This window comes from Athene noctua, chromosome 5, assembly GCF_965140245.1.
Source record: "Athene noctua chromosome 5, bAthNoc1.hap1.1, whole genome shotgun sequence".
In the NCBI taxonomy this organism is placed as follows: domain Eukaryota; kingdom Metazoa; phylum Chordata; class Aves; order Strigiformes; family Strigidae; genus Athene; species Athene noctua.
The window spans coordinates 61,727,509-61,749,033 of record NC_134041.1 but is presented as its reverse complement, the minus strand read 5'-3'; the positions used below and the strand labels follow the sequence as shown (position 1 = coordinate 61,749,033).

Genomic DNA, 21,525 nt, shown 5'->3' with positions numbered 1-21,525 from the left:
GAAGAAGTATTTAAGTCATTGCCTTTACTACCTGCTGAGTCTGGAGTCCAACAGACAACCCTGCCTTCACCCGTAGCATCTGCTGCCCTGCTCATGAGCCGTTCCATAAGGTGGGTGACTACAATCCCCTCCTATCATCCATGATTCCTCCTGCTGCTGCTGCATTAACAGGTAAGGAGGAGAAAATAGGAAGGTGGAAGGGGAAGTTTAACTTATGAAAGGGGACCAACAACTTCAATGAATACCATGGAAATAAACCTAGTATCATGCAATCCTTTATTTAAGATTTTCAAGCTGGAAATCAAACTTAAACTTCCCTTTCCCCAGCCCTGTCTCCATAGGCGGGCATTTACCTTCTGTAATTGCATTTTGAGTATGTTAGTTTGTTCCCTTCTCTGAGTATACACGTTTTCCCTTTTCATCCACAATTGTTATATCCAAGCTAGAATGCCATTTAAATCTTAAAACAAACAAGTTCATAGCAAGTTAAATACAAAATCTAGAATTTTCAATTTTCAATGAGCTTTGACACCTGTTGCCACCTGCCTTTACTGAACAAGGAGGCAGAGACTGTTCTTTCATGTCTGTGCAGTAAACTGCTGCGATATTTTGTCCCATATGAACGTAGCTCAATGTGTGAAAAAGGCCTTTACACCATTTGAGCCAATCTGTTTCCCCACCCCTCTCTAATTTTTCTGACAATACAGAAATTTTAGGAGTCAGTTTTCACTAGTCCTCATACAGTGAAATCATGAAACACTAAAATATGCCACCTTAAGAAAACTATGTTACATGTCAACACATCTAACCTTAGCTCTTTCCTTTTCAATTCTGCTTAATATTGCTGCTTTCCAGCAGAACCAGATGAAATACCTGGAGAATATCACAGCTGTGGCTTGTATCTTCAGTGTTTAAGTAGAAACTTACTACCAAGAAGTCCCAGTTCAAAAATACTAATGAGTCAGAATCAGTCTCATTAAAGAGTTTTATACCACTCATTAGATCTATGGATACAAAATTTTTACCCTGAACTCATTAATGAATTCTCTTACTAGGTTCACATTAATATCAAAGTCATGCTGAATTTTTCTGAGAAAGTAATAAATGAAATAATCATTAAAAAAAAAAAGCCCCCTTAATCTTTGCCAGGCTGTTATTATTCTACTGGTCACCAGCAATTAAATTTTTAGTTGAGCCTTTAGAATAAAATTTTGGGCAGCTAGCCATCACCCAAACCAAACACATTTCCCATTAGAGAATCTGTGAGTGTCCTTGTTTTCTGTCTCTAGGGTCAACTGCTGCAAAACATCATGTCTTAGATTATTTACTCACTGAACACATCATCATTCTGGATCAAGTTTCCTTGATGTATAATATATGCCTCTATCTGGTTGCAAAGTCTCTAAATTGGCAGATTGTTTGCATTTTAATGAAAAGTAAATTATAAATAATTTGCAATATAGTACTAATCATTTTTACACTGCAATGAAATAATTTGGTCACTTTCCACAGATTGTTCCCCCTGAATCAGATGCATGCATGTGTGTGTATATATGTCTGTGTATATATGCACATAGATGTGTGTATGTCTGTATATGTATGCAAACACACAATATCTAACTAAATTTTTGGAGAAGTACTTCAGAAACTGATCCAAGCAGGCAATTGTAGACCCTGTTCATCAATACGATTAATTTACAGAGACTGCCTTTATTGTGAGGCACACCATGCTCCAATTAAAACTCTAAATTAGGGTTTGCATATGCTGAAACTAAGCCTGTAGACTATTTTCTAGACTATTTACAGCTAGAACAAGTAAATCAATTATCATAAACCTGAAATAATTTGGACTTTAAGAATCACATCAGGAATTGAAAAAAATAACACTGGTTTCAAAAACAGTGCTATCACAAGGGTACCATGATAATATTTACCACAAGCCTTTCTCAGGTTGTAAAACCACTAGTTGAATGTGACCCCACAGATCTAGAAAGAAAATGTCTGTAGGACTGAACAAGCTTCACACAGAAGAACACATTTCAGAATGCTTCACTGAAATGAAGACAACTTATTCAACCTTGTAGATGCCATCGTATGCATGGCTTTGTGTACCAACCCAAAATGACTCATAATATTATGACGGGGTAATCATCACTAGTTATGCTATAAGATGTTGTCCCTCTAGAAGGTCTCCATGTAGACAATCCAAAATGTCCGAAAAAATCCTTATTAATGGACAAAGGTCCTGGCCTTTGCAAATGAATCTTAAAACAACTACCGAATAGTCTGCTCTGATAGTCAGACATTGTGCTTAATTAATATAAGACTCATGTTGAAAGACAAATGAATAAAGAATCTCTACACATTGACTTGCAAACCCAATTCCTCTACTGTTTCTTCATTGCCAAGAATGGTCAAACACAGAATTATGGCTGCACAACAGACTTCACTGTTGACAGAAGCTTCAAAATGTAAAACCTGGAAAACACAGATTACAAACTTCAGATGCTACTTGAACTATTCACAGTGGTTTGAGGAAGGAATTCTCAAAGGGATTTAAAGGAGTTAAAATTTTTATTGGAAACTTAAAAATTCATTCAGTTCACTTTCTTTGTATGTTCCAAACTCTCAGGCTTGTCCTTCAAACATACAAGCCTCTCACATTTCATTCTGTACAAGCCAATTATACATCAGATATTTCTCTGTATTTTTTTGTTTTAAAAAAACCCCAAACTTCTCAGCCAAAGTGATAAAAGCATCCTAAGAGTCAAGAGGAAAGTTATGTGAACTAGGAAGAAGAAAAAACAAGACTTCACTGACACGAATCTCAGCACTGCTGAATGCAGACCATATTTCTGAGTTAACTATCTGCCCTGATGTAAGTGCACCTGCCTCCTAGACAAAACCAAGACGTGCAGTGCTCGCTGGCGTCAGGTGACAAGGGAGGAAGAGCCTCGTGGTGTTGTCTGCGGGGTAGCATGAAAACAGAAAGGGAGTGTTTTTCTTTCATCACTTATTTCCGTGCTTTTTGAAATCACAAAACGCAGACACTGTCTTGCTGTACAAATTTTAGGTTTGCTAGTAAAGGTTGAGAATTAATACTACTCAAACTCAACATTTCATTAGTACTAATATAGAAAATGTGACTAGTATGTACAATGTTAATCACTTCCTCTACTAAAACCAGCCCTGAGCATTGTGCTGGTCCAGAAGGCAAAATGACAATTACATAATCAGCATTCAATCCCAGTGCAACAGAAGACATCTTTTATTAAAGAAAGACACAGAGAGATTTTTTTAAAGTTTGTTTTTATTACTGTAGTGTGACTGCATTATTATCTAAATAAAATTTTCAATGTATTTTACACTCTATTTTCATCATAAGGGTTTCAGTTGGGTAATGCCACACAGTATTCTGCAACCTTCACACTCAAAGGTTTACAGAAACATTCAGTATTAAAAGGCCTTTGCAATGTGTTTCCTTTACATTTATAAATCCAAGAGTATATTAAAGCAGATTTTTTTTTTCCAGAGACCCACTGACAAACAATTCTACAAGAAAGAACAAGTTTGTGTGTGTTTACATTAACTCTGTAGTAACCTTGTCCGTGAATACTGCTACCAAAAGCAAGAGTATGAACTGAGGAGTACTGTAGCAGTCAATGCGAGTCAGAATTTAGGCCACTGTTAATGACAGTTAATTTCACTCAACTGTTGCTCACCAGTTGCATGTAAGGCAAATTTAATCACATACTTATTCTCCCAAGCTAAGGTAACTATATAAGCATTGTTTGTAATACATTGAACAGAAACTGTTTTATGGTGTATGTAAGATGTGGTAAGAAAAAATGAGATGCATTACAGTTAAAACACTAAATTTTCTATTTAGAGTGACAAAACTCACATTTACATTTTGTGTAAAAAAAACACTATTGAAAAGCCCAACCTTTCAAATTTTATCAGAAATTCTATTTGAGTTTTGAACTGAAAGTAGTAATGTCCCAGAGCTGGTGCTCCTCTAGGAAGGAGCTACAATACGTATCCACAAATACTCAAACATAACGAGAATCCAATGCACTATTACTTTAAGTAGACAAGCCATGAATTACATATTTAAATGAGTGACTAAATGTCAGTAGCTCCAACAAGTTGGTAAAAAGAATAATTTTGGTTTTAGCCAAGGCTAATTTTCACATGCCACAGTCTTCAATTTGCATGGGCAACTCTAACATCAGCATCCACTCCTCATCTGTAAAATTTCTCAGTAATAAATAGAAAAGATGTATCTGACATAAGAAACAATAATAAAAACAAGTATTTAAATACTGGCACAGAAATGAAAAAAGATGCGATTGGTGGCATTCTTCAGTATCCGGACCGTAAGATGTGTTAGCATAAAAAGTATCTAAAAAGCCAGCATTTTGGCTTTGTGCAATGCTTTCTTTACCTATTGTTAATCACACATTCAAATAACAAACACAAACAGTAACTGTGGAGACAGCGTTAGCAATCTCCTGAATATTCTCCAGTAGCCTACCTTGCTGCTTTTGAGGTAGGATCTTCTCCCATCCTTTGATCCCATGAACCAGTCAACACAAGGCAGCATTTAGTCCCTAAAGTGTGCAGGGAGTGCACACTTAAGAATAACATAGAATACAACAATACCTTGATTGAAAAAGAGGATGTTTCATGAATTTTTTGAATGTTAGGAGACTTTCATAACTAAACCTCTTAAGGATTCTATTCCAGACAGTTATGAAAATGACAACAGAGTGAACTGATAACAGGAATTTTAAACAGAAAAACTGGATTGAGAAAACACGATGTTCCAGGAGAGAACTGTGTGTTTTGTCATCTATATTTATTCTTTAAATATACTTATATTTTTATAGTACAGACTGAATCATTTATACATATAAATACAACAGCAGTGAAGAACTATAAAGATTTGATTTTTTAGAAGTAAATGGAGTAGACCTTTACACAGGTATAGAACTCTTTCAGCACATTTAAAAATTTGATTTCTGCTAGAATTGAAAAAGTTGGAAATATTCTTGTACAGTTTTATCATAGGCTTCTTGCCCCTCGTGAAAATGAAGGCAATTTTAACATAAAAATTAACATATAACAGTTCTTAATCTTGCCTCCACACACATTCATAAAATTTGCTCAAATCACACATATCGGCTGTTACAGTGATTCAAGAGAAAAATGTATTTTCACACAGTGGAATCTCAGTCTGCTATCAACCCAAATTTCCTCATAAACATAAAATTCTTACTCTTGTGTCACTTCCTCTTTAGGCTGTTTGAGCTCAGCCAGTAACTCTTTACCAGTTTCTCCTGCTTTTGAGGCAAAGAGAATAGCTCCCTGTTTAAAGCCCAGCAGCTTCAAGCTTCTGGCATAATCTGCGTACACAGCATGGATCAATTTATGTAAATGAAGCATTAAGGAAAACACAAATTAATAAAAAATGAAAAAAACTCAGAATCTCTTTTTTTTTCTTCTCAGTCCTTAGCTCTCCCAAGCTGAAAATGCTGAACATTGCTGCCAATTGTGTTAATTCAGTATTTCTCAGCACAAATAAACACAAAAAAGTGGCTTTACATTCTACTATTGAATGCATATTAGCATTTATCAGGCAATATGCGGAGTGCTATACACTAAAAGAGATATGTTCCAGATATGCAGAAGTACCTACCATAATACCATGTCATAACTTGCATGAGAAATTAAGAAATTGTAAGGTCATACTACAAGATTTGTTCATTAATTAGATATGGAGTTATCTACATGACTTATTAGTGACTTTTTTTAATTTAAAAGCTAACATTAGTGAGGACTCCATAACCCACAATCAGATATTATTTACATATGCATTATTATTTATTGCATATAATATAAAAGTTAGAGCAACTGTTCCTTTTTCCAGAACACCAGGTTAGATGTGCAGACTGTAGAGCGAGTAATGCTTTAGATACCTTTTAAAATACTTACTACATTTTCAGCTCATGCAATCCTGACCTTTAATTTTCTTTGTTTTCACTGTCTCAGAACTGACTCCTTCATAAAGAACTTCCATCACTAAAACAATATGTTGGGGTATAGAGGGGTTCAATGAAGGGATTTTTTGTCCTAAGATATTGTGTTTAAAAGGTAACTGAACCACTGATTTCGCTATACAGGCTGCAGTAATAATTTCCAAATTCTGCAAAGATCATTTTATCATCTGTTCTTTTTTCTCCTATGATTCTTTTTTTCACTTTTTGTTTGTTTTCCAGTGCCACAGGCCTCACAGAGCATCAGAAGGAGGTAATATTATGGGTTTATGCAAATTACTCCTTTTCACATGTTTCCTCATGCTTCCTTCAAACTACATAACCTGGAAAATACAAACAGGAACTCCTATTCCCGTGCAGACTAGCTCATCTAACATTGGCTCACACATACTCACTGTGTATGAGTAGACAGATGCAAAAACGGTATTTCAGAAAAAGGATATTTGTATCATCATTACTTTCCAGCACCCCATACTTCAGACAAGCTTCAATGAATAAAGCTGCTCTATCAAAGTACCTCATACTGTTAAATGGAAATAAATAGAGAACAATTTCTTAGGACACAAAACAGGACTTGCATCAAAGCACATACATACAGGCTTTCTAAAATGTTGCGCCTAGGTCTGGAGTGGCAAATCTATTCTGCACTGAGAACACTATGAAGTGTTACTGCTAGTCAGTGGGTGCTAGTAATCTTAAAGCCTCCAGTAAGTTTAAATATCAGTACATTTCCTGAAACTGCAACAAACCCATCAACTCCATCACACGGAAATGACGCATTGCTGAGGTTAAAGTTAATTAAACAATGCTAAAATAGAAACAAGTGTCAGAAATCAAACTGCAGGTCCTCTCCCCACTCCTTGACTTCTGAGTCACAAATGCTTAAACAGTAATTTTGGACAAGACAAAATACAGATTGCGCTGTTTCACCTTTACCTGTGCAACATCTCAGCAACTTTCGTAAAGCATCCCAATGACAAGAGGACAAGAATGGCTTTGGACTTCTGGTTGACTTGTGGAGAGCAAAGGTGATCTACCCAACGCTTTAACACATCAGCACACTCCTCTGAGTTCAAACGAACCTTGGAGAGGTAGAAAAGCCAGTTACGAATCCTCGGCTGCTAACTAAAGAAAGCATTCTGTTTCTGGTTCATTTTTTAAAGTGAAACACTTTGGGCAGAAGTGAAAGCATGTCAAATGACCAATTTGATTATAAGTAGCATACCAAATCCCTTGAACAAATACAATATAAAGAAAAAGTAGTAGTATATAGATACAACAAACCTCACTCTGGTCACTAGATATTTACATGTGTTTAACATTACTTTTACCACAAGGCTTTATTAAAATCTCAAGTGTCAAGGAGTTAGAAATATTTATCTTTCACTGAAATCTTAAGGGCAAAACATCATTATTTTTCTTCAGAGTGGGATTCATCCATTTAGAAAATCTGAGTATGACTTGTTATTCTGCAGAAAGCATAACAGAATCTTTAGAGACACTGCAAGAACATTCTTACTGACTCCTTATAATTTGGAGAATTAATGCTGTGCTTAGGTACTTTTACTGTAATTCCAGCCACATATCAAAACAGACGTTAATGCAAATTTATGTGGTTGGTGGTAACGTGATACATGGAGCTCAGCACAAAGTCACTCTCTAATTACTTATCCACTTCCACTTGCTGGAGGATTTTTTTGTAGTTTATTATGAACTCTTACTGCTGCAGCTATATGCAAGCTCACAAACCATTGCTCAAAAATTAGAAGATGGAGTATTCCAATCATTTATAGGCCCCGATCTTGTCATGCAGATGACCAGGGCAGACCTCTGTAGTCAGAAGGTTGAAGAACTACCTGTCAACACTGACTGACTGGAGTGGCTTGTTAGAGCTTAATACATAGAAAGAACTGATGACGATATTTCAAACTGATGTTTCAGTTTTTTAATGGGGAGATCTTCAGCACCCTCATCAGCCTCTTCTATTCCTACCTACACTAAGGAGATCATTTACGTTAGCAAACTGAAAATTGAGAAATTACATACCTTTGCAAGCCATGCTGCACGATTCCACTCACCATAAGTCTGCAAGTAGCGACAGGCATCAGCAGCCTTATCGATCAGACACAGTAACTGTACACCCTCTGGAAAATAAAAAGCACACTATATAATAAGTTAAGGGAAAGAAGAGTTGCTACGTAAGTGTGAGCAGACCATTCATCACCAGAAAAAGGATCTCTATATCCTTGGCATATGAAGATGTTGAAAAACCCTAATTTCCACCACCTGGCTCTCCGTATAACCTGGGTGTCAGTTATTACATTTTTTTTTTGTACTACAGAGCTTAGAAGGACATTACAAAGCTCTCATTTATCCTTCTCCTCAATACAAATCACAAGGAGTTCACTGGACATCTCATCATAAATAGATAATGATCTTTGTAAGTCAAATAAACAGATTTCATAAATAATCCATTATTTTAACTTAATGTTGTCCATAATGTAATTATTAACAGTGAAGTGTTTATTGTCCACAGGGTGGAAATTATTTTTTCCAGGCAAGTGCAAAAATTTGTGCTTTCTCTGCATGTCTTTGAATATTTCAGTCAATCATCATATTGTGAATTATCTCTTGCATTAAGCAAAATTAACATGTACATGTAAGAAAACACACTTTTTGAAACAATTCTGAACTGAAAAGGAAATTAAGTTCATATTTCAGCTTCAGTAATAAGAAACCATATTTTAATTAATTCTTTAATTAGGAAAGTGGAAAATATGTACCTTTATGAGCGCAGCCTCTTTTTGTGCAAACAGTTGCTAAGAGAATTACTCCAGAAATAAGTTTTCCAATGAAAATAAAACAAGTTTAACTTTATAACAGAGTTACTGATCATTTTTGTGTTAACTGCTCTAGGTAGTGTGTACTGTAACACATGCAGCATATAAGATCTACTGCAACAGGACTTTCTCCTCTCCCATCTCCATTAGCAGCCTTAATAATGATCAGGATTACTAGTTTATAAGCAAATGGAAAATTCAAGGCACATTTTACCTGCAAGCTTTCCATTGGCTATCATGTTGGTTGCCACCAGTTTAATGGTACTTTGAGATGGACCAGATGAGGTAACAGTTGTGACCAAGCAAGCTTTGAGCGAATCGCAGTAGTAATGTGCATTCTCTGAACTTGTTTCTAACAATAGTTGTACTGCTCTGTCAGTCTGGCAAGAGAAAAAAAATACAACTTCGACTACAACATACTTTTAAAGAAGTCTTTCTATCTCTACATTTTTATGTCCTTTTAAGACATGGAACAAATAACAATGAAGGTTATTCTAAAATAGGACACAAAAATATCTACTATTATAGCAATAATTAAGATTCTATTTCAATAAAGCATCATTAGTAAGGACAGCATTTAAACACCCATTATGAATATAATGCTTAATCACCTGCCAACATTTCTAGGAGAGGTCAAAGAAAACTTTAATTCAGAATGTTTATTTCCTCGTTTACATAATCTTGTGCAGTTATAAAAGGAAGAGAAGCATTTAAAATAAGCAGAGAAGAAATAAAATTGTAAGATGCAGAAACTGGCCAGGATGTCAAGGTCTGATTCAATACTCGGTATTTTAAAACAAAGGTAGAATTCATCCATTTAAAATGTGAGCTACAGCTGAACACCTAACCAGTGGGGCTCATTACACTACCTGCAGACACCTGTCTCTGAATCAAATGAATCACTGCAGACATGTCATCTCTGCCTGTTATTAAACTCCTAACTTTAGAGGTGTCAGTTTGGTGAGGTCAGCCAAGCTGATGGCTTAGATAATTACAGAAATAATGAAAAGCCACATTAAATACATATTAAAATACAGTGATTCAATATACAGGCATTTTTAAACTTCTATAAACTGGCATTTTAAAGAGATGATCTACAGACTAAATATTTCTGGCATCTTTTACTGGCATCTTTACTAGTAACATTTGTTGACATGCTCAAATGTACACAGTGGCATTATTTAGAAATCATTTAAGTGGAAATCCTTTAAGTTCAAACTAGTAATACCAAAGCTATTTTTGGAAATGGATGCAGCCCAACTGCATTAGTAGGGAACAGCTCATGATATATACTATACAAATGCAACAATATTCTTATCAGGGTCTCAGTGAGCAGCTCTGCATAGTGTCTCACGGCTCAGTACAGATCTCCCAGAAGCTTAGGTACAGCCTTTGTTACCTAAAATGAAAATTATTCCAAAGATGTTAAATTTTAGTTATTTCTGGGAAACTCAAGATGTAATTTTTCTTTTCTATTCACAAGATGGAAAGATTTTTATGGGGTTCCCATGGAAATGAAATAGCCTGAAGCCAGTAACACCAAACATTACCATATACCATGTCATTACACAGAGTCTGCAGTGTAATAACATACTAAGACAGCAAAAAGTATGCACTGGGTGAATAAAAGTATGAAACAACATATATATTAGTAGACAAAGCATTACTTGAATAGGAGAAGTACATAAAATGGACAGGGAAGAATAAAAAATTCAAATATTACCCACAAACCTGGCCCAAGAGAAGAAGTTGATCAGCACATTTCCTGGTATGATCATATGTTGATCTCTTCACTTCCTGGAGATTTACCCTTTCAAGCTGGAATTTCTGCATGAAGAAGGAAAAATATTTTATAGGTAAGACTACCATAAGAAATAAAACCCAAGCATTTAAGAGATACAGAAGTATTTTGAGAGTTTTTGGAACACCTCTTATTTTTAAATAATAGGGAGTGGTTTAATCCAGTGGTATGTTACTAATAAAAGTGAAATAACTATAGTGAAAACCTATAATATAATAGGAAGGTTACAAGCTGAGCATTCATTGTGCTGATGACATTCTTATCAAATATATTTTTGAACTCCTTGAAATACCTGGAAGTAATAATTTTCACACAGTATGTCATAGCATATATCCAAGGGATTAACCAACTGTTCTTGAAGGATGCCTGTGTCTGTTGGTTTTGCAGGCTTTTCCTGGGATAAACTGTGCAAATAGTGGGCAGCAATAGTCCAGAAATGCAGTTCAGATTCATCCCCATACAGCCTGAGAAGATACAAATCGGGATGTGAAATATGTTTGTACTTTTCCACATGCCACATAAATATATTATGCATTTAAAATATATTTTTACAAAGACCATGCATTCTCATGGGCACCACAAGTACTATATATTGTCAATGGGATAAACTACAAGAAAAGATTAAGGAATAACATTCAGCAAGATAAGCAAGAGGTTGGCCAAAAGATTGTTAGAATAATAATCAATCTCAGTGAATGATCAGTATATAAATATATGGAAACTGAATTTTTATTATCATTTTACACTTAATCACTAATATCCTCTTTCAGCTACAAGAAAGTTAAGAATAGTTTGAAAAACACCTCTGAATATAGAGGCTAAAATTAACTACACTTTAGGTAGAAGAACAATGCAGAATAAATACATTTGAAATAAAACCCAGGCCTTTGCCTGTTTACATATAATCTAACATTTGGTTTGAAGTTCTGAATTACATTTTTGGGCCCTGTACAACTAAATGCAATGTAGTTAGCAGAACTACGTCTACAAAAGTACCACCAAGACTGAAGGAAGTCTTCTACATCCAGCAAGCAAATACAACTAAGGATTTCAGTAAGGTAACATTTCCATTGTCAGTCCTGAAAACACTCTAATATGTGGCAACAAACTACTTTAGGAATTGCACTGAGTTAAAGGAGAATTAGTTGAGTACTTAAACTTAGCACATTCATATGAATTAATAGACTCGACTTTATTAGGAAACATTTGATATAGTTATCTGAATCTCTACTACCTGGCAACTAGGAGACATCTTTGCAAGAGAGTAAAATCCGGATCAAGCAAAAGTTTCTTTATGTCACTGCAAAAAGAGAGAGCCAAAATAAACTGTAAAGTGCTGTGCAAGTTTGTTTGTTTGTTTTGGAACACAAATAGGATATATCCCCTACAAATTGAAAAAACTCAAAACAAAAAAATACACAATTTCTTTTCTGAACTGAAAAAATGCATCTATCAAAACAATTATAACATCATTTGATATAGAACTGATCTCACAAGTCAGCCTACTAGTTTATATACAAATAGTGAGTCCATCAGAAACTCCTTATTCTTGCAATAAAGGGAACAACCACAAGGGTGTACATGAAACTATAAATTAGTCTGCAGTGATTCTACAAATTACAAGATTAACTTAATTGCTAATAATTTTGCAACTACGTAGTGCCATAGCACAAAAAGACAAAAGAAAAATGGAAAAACTTCCATTTACTAGTTTCAAAAATAATTTTAATAGTTTAAATGGAATGTCACAATGTGTTTTCTGTGTAAACAGAACCATCTGCATGAACAGCACTCTGAAAGCATATCTTCAATAAAAGATTTTTAGAATCGTTTGTCTTGTCTTCCTCAGAGCTTAAACACCTTAACAAACCTTGGAGTATATAAGTAGTGGTGTCCAATACAGTCTGGACCAACATCAAAAAGAAACATACATCACTGAGAAGTACTGAATAAAATATTATGAATGCTCACTGGTCAATTACAAATTATATACTAACCCTACTCAGTATCTTTACATCTAATTGCCAGCCACTAGTACGATAAGTCAATGTTAAAAATTCAGTACTGACTTCCATCACACTTTATGTATTCAGAACAGTACATTTTGACTACTGAGTCAATATTTAACAAAGTACTTTGAGATAGTTTGCTTATTTAAAAAGAATATTTGTAGACTGCACAATGATTTATTTTTAATTAGAAAAAATAGAAATAAAATTTTTAAATCTTCAATAAAATAAAATACGACCCTTAAAAGTTATATAAAAAGTAACTGTTTAAAATAAAAGCTGTCATTACTCAAACTTATCTTTATCTTTCTAAAAAAAAAAAAAAGCATACTTTCTTCATTAAGTTGTGAATTGTCACTAATCTGAGGTTTTTTGCCTTCTCTGAATTCACTACCATTCTCTAAAATATTAATAGGAAAAGTCTTACTTGGACAATGAGTTCAACTGCTCTTGAAGAAGGTTTTTAATATTTTCATTCTCTGGATAATCGCTGTATTAAAAAAATCAAACAAAAAAAAAGGAAAATGTTTTCTATATTACCAAGATGACAGAATTATCTGAAATGAAAATTACTTGTAGTAGAAAACCAGAAAAACATATATGGAAACAATCTTTCGTATTCTTATGGTAAACCATTCATGCAAGATTCTTTGTCTAGTTACTAGCTGCAAAATAGTAATGAAAGATTGGCTTTACTTTCTCTCATCCTCCGAGTCAGTACCACTAATCCTTTTTGTCCCACTTTTATTCATTAACCTCAAAATTAATGAAAAGGACAATGCCTAGCCCATTATGATGTGACCACCAACAGTACACAAACACAACAAATGATAAAGAAAGGTGCTCCTACCAGGATGTGAAGCATGGCTCACTAAAAGCAGACAGGCCTGTTAGACTATCAGTTAGACTATCACTTTCAATTACATTTTAGGTACCAACACTGACTATTCTTACATTAACTTCTTGAACAAAGAGAATATACAGTTGTTTTCTGAAGCGATATAACCTGTAAATGACAAAAATACTGCCAGTACCTTAAATTAGACAGTGGTTTTCAATAGCCAAGTGCTACTGAAAGTCAAAAGAAATAAAATACTTGACCTTAAAGCCTTTTCTATTTATTATTTTTAGTAATAAATAGTAAAGCTATGATCTTTTTGGCTGTCCCAGACAGTGAGGAAACTTATATGTCTAACAGTTATTTGCACAGAAAGACTAATAAAAGATGTAGGACTTAAAAAAAAAAAAACAGTAGTATTTTATATATTTTATATATAGACATATATTTCTTCTTACCTGTTTATAATATCTAGAGAATATTTCTCATCCCATGGCTGATGCAACAAGAATGCTTTTAAAGCTAATGAAGCCCTTGGAACAAGCAGATAGGGACACCATGCAGGTTCTGAAACAGAAGGAAAAGATTCATTGTTGAGTGGCTACTGTGCAGTAACACTGTGTTCAGTAACCATAAAATACACCACCTTGTTTGCAAGCACTAGAAGAAAATCATAAATCACAGGCTTTTCATATATATGCAGTGTGGGTTACTAGACATAAAAGCTTATCTTTACATGTACTCAAGCAGAAGCATTTCGTAGAAGGTATGGAGTTATCAACCATGCTCAAATGAGAATTTCAGGACATGCCACATTGAGACTTCTGGAATACATTATTCTGGCATTAAGTAGAGCTGTATACGATGATTATTGCTAATACAAGGACATGCTAGAAAATAAGTACAGCTATACCAAAATGTACCATAACGCATGTTTTACTTTTACTTTGCAATCGTAGTTTCTACAGTATATTACAAGGATTAATATCCATCATCCGAAAAGTATTCCATGAAGCTTAATACATATCTATATTAGCAAAGAAAGAACATGAAAATTATAGCACTAACTGTTGTCATACAAATTTAAAAGTCAGTAAAAGTCTGGATTCAGTACAAAGTTTGGATGATATGCAGTAAATGCTACCCAGTAACTTAGGAGTAAAATAAGACTCAGCCAGCTACATCATTAAATATTCAGCAATTCCCTGTACTTCATATGCACCGAATGATGTCGAAATCTTGTAAATGTGATTTTGTAATTAAAAGATTATTACAGTGTAGAGGCAGAAGGACAGCTAAATCACAGGCAACCTTAACCCTGGCATATTCTAATTTCAGTGTGCTTGGTTTTAGAACATTAATTTTTACAGCTTAATAGGACATTCATTTGATAGTAAAAATAGCTGTGATATATTATGTGTTTATTCAAACATCCCACACCATAGCTCCCCGCATCATCATTTTTTGTGATTTATTACATATGTCTTAGTCAGAACATGTGTTTTAAGGAAATTGTATGAGTAAAGGTGGAATTGACCAAAAAGACCAAATCAAAAGCAGTTATTTGGAAGATCAGTAATAAAAAATAGAAAAATATAGCTTAGTTAACTATTTAAATAGTTAAATATTTAAATTCCCTTCTTAAACATATGGCAAAAAAAGTTAAACAGCACTAATATTGCTATTTTAGAGTTCAGTGGGAAAATCTACTTTGAAAAGCAATGAATCAGTATACAAACTGTATATCTGGAAATATCAGAAAAGACATTTTCACACATTAACAAATGCTTCAAAATCATGTAATGAATATCAATGATGTAGGTATTGATACCCAATTGATGTACTGATGCTCTTTAGCTCAATTTGCTGGACATTCATATAAAAAAGCTCTTATTTTATTAATTTATATTCCAATTAAGATATTAAAAAGTATAGTTTATTTAGGAGATTAAACCTGTACCAAAAACCACCCATACTCCCTAAGCCTACAAAATTTATCTGCATCTATGAAAACCACTATGGACACCTAATCCTCTACATATGACAATTCTCTGTTCTAACAGAGGTGCTGAACATTTTTATGGTCCATCTTCAAAATGAAATATCTAGCAGTCAACAGCCAAGAGAAATCAACATACCTATTAAGTCCTGTTCATCCATTCTAAAACACGATGGTTTCATGGACAAGTCTAGAACTCTGATGCACCCATCATCTGATGCTAAAACCACTTTGTCTGAAGTGCACCAGTCCACATCCAGGATTCGGAAATTAACGTTTCTTCCGCTTCTTAAACTGCTCACCATTTGTACCTTGAAAAGTTGAGTTGTTTTTCATTTTTAGTAGGCTCTCCATCACACAGTGTAAGACTCTGTCACATGCCCATGAGGCACACCACAAAATTTGCAATAAAAGGTGAAGTTAGTCATAAATCATTTTAATGATGTCTCTTCAGAAGAGTAGGGAATTTAGAAACCTCGGAGTAGGGCACATGGTTGCCCTGAAACAATAGTTTTTCCCATCTGAGAGCTGAGAAAAGATCCTCCTGAGCATAGCTTTACAGCTGCCTTTTTGTTATCTTTTCTGATATAAAATTTCCACAATAAACCGGTGGAAATTTACACTCCCTCTTCAATTCCAGACCCTGATCTAGCATACGTGCATTAAGGCAGAAGTGAGGTTCTCAGTAACTCGTGCTCTTCATAAACACACACCTTCCTGATAAATCTTGAACTTGTCTAGAAATAGAGACATACTATTAACATAGAATTACAGGAATAGGATGATTTATTGTCCACAAACAAAACAGAGGTAAACAAAAGGTTGTAAATCAGACTTTTAACCAGAGGTCAGTAGTCAGACATTTTGCAACCTTTCTGTAGCATCACAATTGTTAACATAAGAAAACATTAACGAAGCATCCACAGCAATCAACATTCTATTGTTTCCTTTTACTTGTTCTAGGGCAAAGCATGGAGTTAAAGAGTTGTAAAGTACAACAGCTCTAGAGAATGATTAGTCTTAGCAGTAAGAGAATTAGAGAAAAATGTGAAAATATCGGGTGAAGTTCTAAGCAGAGGATTATACAGATAATAGGACTGAGACTATAAAATATTTCTACAGCTATTCCGAAAGATTTTCAGCTGAAAATGTTAATTATTTTTGAATACTGTCATGTGGGAAACTCTTGCCCTTGTCCCAGAAAAAGAGAGGAAATAGCTACAGGAGTATCCTATGGCACCAAAACTATTCAAACATCTTTCAAGGAGAAACTCATGGGATAATATTCTATGCTGCCTACATAATTTCACAGTTGTTGTTCATATCTGCTGTCCAACTCTTACTGTCAACGGAGAGTTTCATATCGCTCAAATTAAGCATCTAAGCGCTGGTGCTCATTACAAAGTGAACAGAAAAACATTAAAAATCCCATTTCGTACCCTCATACACTGAATTTATTCAGGGAGGGCTAAGTTAAACCAGTACAATTATCCTTCCTTCCCCATGGTACTATAATCCCCTGAAAGACCTATGAAGCAAACCCCAGAAGATTTGTGAACATTACTATAGAATTTCTGAGTAGATGAGAAGCTAGACAATGTTAATTAACAAGTGCCTAGCTTTCTGGTATTCCCTAACAAATTAAATCCACGCACTGAAGAATACATAACTTCTGTGAATTGTCAAGGCTAAGACACCTGTAGTAAAAATACTCTTGTCCACAGATTAAATGCTAAAATTGAGGACTCCCCCTTAAATTTTCAATGCCAGCCTTAAAAACATTACAAGAGAATGACAAAGAGTATCTCAGAAACTTTGTCAGCTTTATGAGTGAAAAGGTACTTTTCATTGATGACAGCTTAAAAATGCTTGATAGGAACTCAAAAGTCTTCTGAGAAAAGCCATACAACTGTCAGCAAGAAATCATGACTAAGAAAACATAATCCCCAACTTGTCCTGATTTTCAGAAGTAATATGTGTGTTTTGCAAAGAAGCGCATATCAAAACAAGAGATGCATACCTCTTTTGAATCCCAAATTTCTGCTCCATCGTTGTACATTGCCATAAGTTTCTGATTTCCTTTCCCTGGGGCAAAACGTATCTTTTTCACCCAGCTTCGGTGTGTAGGAATCCCCCTAAGAAAGACCAAGATTAGTATCAATCATTTTATACCTAATATTGTGGATAGTTGAATCCTTGCCATGAATGTTGCAGATCTTGTACAGGTTAAGAGGGAGAACAATCTATCTATATTCAAATGACTATCCAAATAGTGAAAACTAAAAAGATTAAATGCTGGAAATAAATACTACGATTCTTAATGTTAAATCAGAAGTCATTGCAGATGTAATGTAAGAAAGATATCTAGCTGTTTTTAAAACTTTAATAAAATGTTAATCTTTTGTGTTTTCAGATGGAGTAAATGTAGAAAATTGTAATGCAGCAGGCATTTTTCTGAAATTTTATTCTCCTCAAAACACCACAGATGAACAAAAATGAGGGGGAAAAACGTTCTAACACTCATTATCTCATGTTTGTTAAACTTAATTTACATTCATACCTAGATACTCTAGCTTTCAAATCCCAGAAGTTTAAGTTTCCATCAACATCTCCAAGAACCAGGATATCCCCTTTCCAGGCAATACATGTAATGCTACCCATACTTCCCTGGAAATATTTAAGAAGCAGAACAAAATCTTGTGATTAATAGAGTCAAACATAGGAACAAACATTTCAACATTAGGTTGTGGGTTTTTTTTAAATATTATGTGACATGATAGACCAAATTCTGCTCAGCTGAAACCAGAAACAATTCTACCACATATAAGCATTTATCATGTCAATCATATTTGCTTCAACGTGCTTCAAAAGACATTTCCTTGTAAGAAATTTTGGGTTTAAAGCAATGGAAATCACTTCTCTATCTCTTGTTTCAATGAAACACCAACATGACAGACCTCATTAATCACAATACTAGCACATACTGAAGTAGCAAACAATAAAATAAAAGAATTCCTTTCTGCGAATTCAATTTATCAAAGCTTTTGAGAACAACTGAAAAAAGAAAGACTGTTCTTCAGAGTAACTGGGAAAAAAACAAACTTAAAACTCACAAGAGTGCTCTGGCCCACTCAAATTCTCCTTAACATGCAAAATAAAATCCATTAACAGAACACAGACACATTTCAATAACAACCTCTTTGTTATTCAAGCTTTTCGTATATGCTTTACTAAATTTATTCAGAAAGCAAATCAGGGCCTATGAAGATTCTAACTTATGTAAAAATAATTTATTTCAACAGTGCTTTCAATAGAAAAACTGTAAGATTATGAAAACAAAATTGCTATTGTTTTTGAAGTTGGAATTTTTATTTCATATTTCAAACTACTGCATTCATGACCTCTTGAAACTACAATGCATATCCTGATTTTTTTTCTGGCAATCATAGCTAAGACAAAAAAATTAAAGCATCAATGATAGAGAAAATTGGAACTCACATCAGGAGGAATTCTTGCACTGTCTTTTACTGAGTTTCCTTCTACTGTGAGATGATAAACCTGCCCATCAGCACCTGTAAACACAAAGTGCTCTCTGGCAGAAATGTTCTGGCTCAGTTCTGATTTACTTTCAGCTTCCTGTAATAAGCTTTAAAGAGAACACAATGAGACACAAGTATTTCTTTCTTGAAATTAGAATTGCAAGGCAAATTTCCCCTAACTAATGCACAGATGCAGCACAAAAACGCACACATCCTTCAAAACAATTTATCCAGAAGCAACAGTTAACTCAATTATACAGATATGGAAACATTTAGGGGCAAATAAGATTTTTACTTCAAGAATGAGGCAACTAATGGACTGCTACAGACAGGTGAGAGACGCAGCTACACCGTTTCTCTCATTCAGCAGTAAAACAAAGCTCCACATCTAAAAGCTAAAGGAAGCTTTGCCCGGTGTGTGATCAAGAATCGGTTCCAAAATATTCTGTTCTACAGAACAATGGCACGTGGTGGAAAAACAACAACTGATGCAGAATAAAATTCTATCAGAATGAGAAATACCTGATCACAGAAGATTCCACACTGCTAACTTCAGTATCTGATGCAACCGTCTGCCGGGCCATGGCCTCACGAGCTGCTAACTGCTTCTTCCTCAGGCTTTTTAAGTTATGAGAAGGTGACCACTCCTGTGAAAAATTGCCCAGGAAAAACAGAAAAGGCAAACGTTACTCCCTGAATTTACTGGGGACAATGATTTCAATGAAGATTGCTTTTTATGGTACCTCCCTCCATCACCCAAGAAGCAGACCACATTTTTCCACCAGTATCTCCTTTTTTCTTGACTCTACTTTATGACAGATGAAAATGGAAGGGTAAAAGCACTTATCTGTACACTACAGATACAGTAACATTTTGCTGCAAAATTTCTCATAGATTTTTATACTATCTCAACATATTAAATGTAATAAACAGTAAGTAACAGATTTTTACTCCTTACCAAAGCGGTCGCTGTAGGGAAGTTTTTAGACATTTCTCTAAGCAGAGTACATGTTCTGACATCCCAGATCTCCAATGGTTTGTCTTTAAATACTACAGCTAGATACTGCCTAAAACAAATAAGAATTTACTGTATCAAAAGTAATCATTCCGTTTTAATTTGAGCATGTTACTTCACACATGTTGTTCATATCAGCACTCTGGAAACCCTCAAAAACTAAGAGGAAGCACAGTAAATTAATTTGGCTCAAATCCCACTCTGAAACTTGTGATTTCCTTGAGTTACTCAGGTGCAAAAGAGTATCTGAAAAAGAGTTCTCCTTCAAAGCTAAAAGAATTAGAAATTTCTGTCAGGTGGTACTGCTCAATTACTGTAAAGGAGACAAGGGAAGTAATTCAGAGAATGCAGCAGCATGTCTAATTTAGCCATATTCAGCCTGACTTGCAGCGATGACTGCACAAGGTATCAGAAAGACATACCAAGACTGGTATGGACAGATATTTTTTCTCTATTCCAGACACATGCCACTACCCTAATCCAGTGACAAATGAACGTAAAATCCTCTGACACTAAACCACTCGTCAGTCATTTCTTCAGACCTTTCGTCTGTGGAGCTAGAGGAGTAAAACACCTTCAATCTACCACTTCACATTTAACCTGAAAATACAGAAAGGCTCTACAGCTATGTACCCTTTGCAACTGCAGTAGTCTCTATTCAAATGAACTATCCTTTCTTCTTCTCACTCAACATTCTAGTCTCTTCACCTAAGCCCACAGCCGTTCTTAATTTTTAATATATTATAAAGACCATTACATGGTTGAACTCTTTCAAATTCTCTGGAATAAATACAGACTTCTGAAAATATTCATATGCAAGCTAAAGAACATTAAATTTTTGCCTTTCTATAAAGAAAAAACTTTTAAAATTTAGACACAATGCCTTATTAAATTCAACACTATAATTTTATTTACACAGGAAAGTAAAGCAATCTTACAGAGTACTGCTGTTGTTATTTGTGATACTGTGAAGACCAGGGGTCTCCTCACAAGCCTGATCACAAATTAAGTAGTATTTGATGGCAAATAATTTGGTCATTTTTCAGCTGACTTCTCAAACAAATACACTTCCCATCTGGCTTTCCAGTAGATAATTATTATAAAGGTGTGAAATACATACCTAGAAAAATTACTAAACAAGTGAAAAATCATCCCACCTTTGATGCCATACTTCTAGTTTTAAGTGAAGCTTAAGTTATAGAAAAGGGAATTAACTCATAAAATAACCAAAGTTGACAAAAACTGTTCAGCACTTTTATTCTCCCTAATATAATCAAAATATCTGTTCAGTGAACACAATTCCTAAAAGAACTAAAATGTTAACAACTGATCTCGCAATGAGACTGGATCCTGAAGTGACAAAGTCAACCACAGAAACATTCCCAGCTTTTGCACTTTGAACTAATATTCTGAAGTAATTTTCTC

At 34.6% G+C, this 21,525-nt stretch overlaps 1 protein-coding gene across 6 annotated transcripts in view; it reads right to left on the bottom strand.

The window, feature by feature from the left end:
• Positions 1 to 3,308: 3,308 nt before the first annotated feature.
• Positions 3,309 to 21,525, bottom strand: part of WDR11 (WD repeat domain 11) — a 45,666-nt gene continuing 27,449 nt past the window's right edge. For all 6 annotated transcript variants that reach the window (XM_074907856.1, XM_074907857.1, XM_074907858.1 and 3 more), the window contains 16 exons: positions 20,044 to 20,152; positions 19,608 to 19,732; positions 19,045 to 19,192; positions 18,107 to 18,213; positions 17,567 to 17,681; positions 15,686 to 15,857; positions 14,006 to 14,114; positions 13,137 to 13,199; positions 11,935 to 12,000; positions 10,993 to 11,164; positions 10,631 to 10,726; positions 9,114 to 9,279; positions 8,106 to 8,203; positions 6,996 to 7,141; positions 6,503 to 6,582; positions 3,309 to 5,435 (listed from right to left, as the gene is read on the bottom strand). In XM_074907856.1, coding sequence (XP_074763957.1) covers positions 5,278 to 5,435; positions 6,503 to 6,582; positions 6,996 to 7,141; positions 8,106 to 8,203; positions 9,114 to 9,279; positions 10,631 to 10,726; positions 10,993 to 11,164; positions 11,935 to 12,000; positions 13,137 to 13,199; positions 14,006 to 14,114; positions 15,686 to 15,857; positions 17,567 to 17,681; positions 18,107 to 18,213; positions 19,045 to 19,192; positions 19,608 to 19,732; positions 20,044 to 20,152 — 1,930 coding nt within the window. In that variant the 3' untranslated portion in view covers positions 3,309 to 5,277. The remainder of the gene's footprint in view (positions 5,436 to 6,502; positions 6,583 to 6,995; positions 7,142 to 8,105; positions 8,204 to 9,113; positions 9,280 to 10,630; positions 10,727 to 10,992; positions 11,165 to 11,934; positions 12,001 to 13,136; positions 13,200 to 14,005; positions 14,115 to 15,685; positions 15,858 to 17,566; positions 17,682 to 18,106; positions 18,214 to 19,044; positions 19,193 to 19,607; positions 19,733 to 20,043; positions 20,153 to 21,525) is intronic.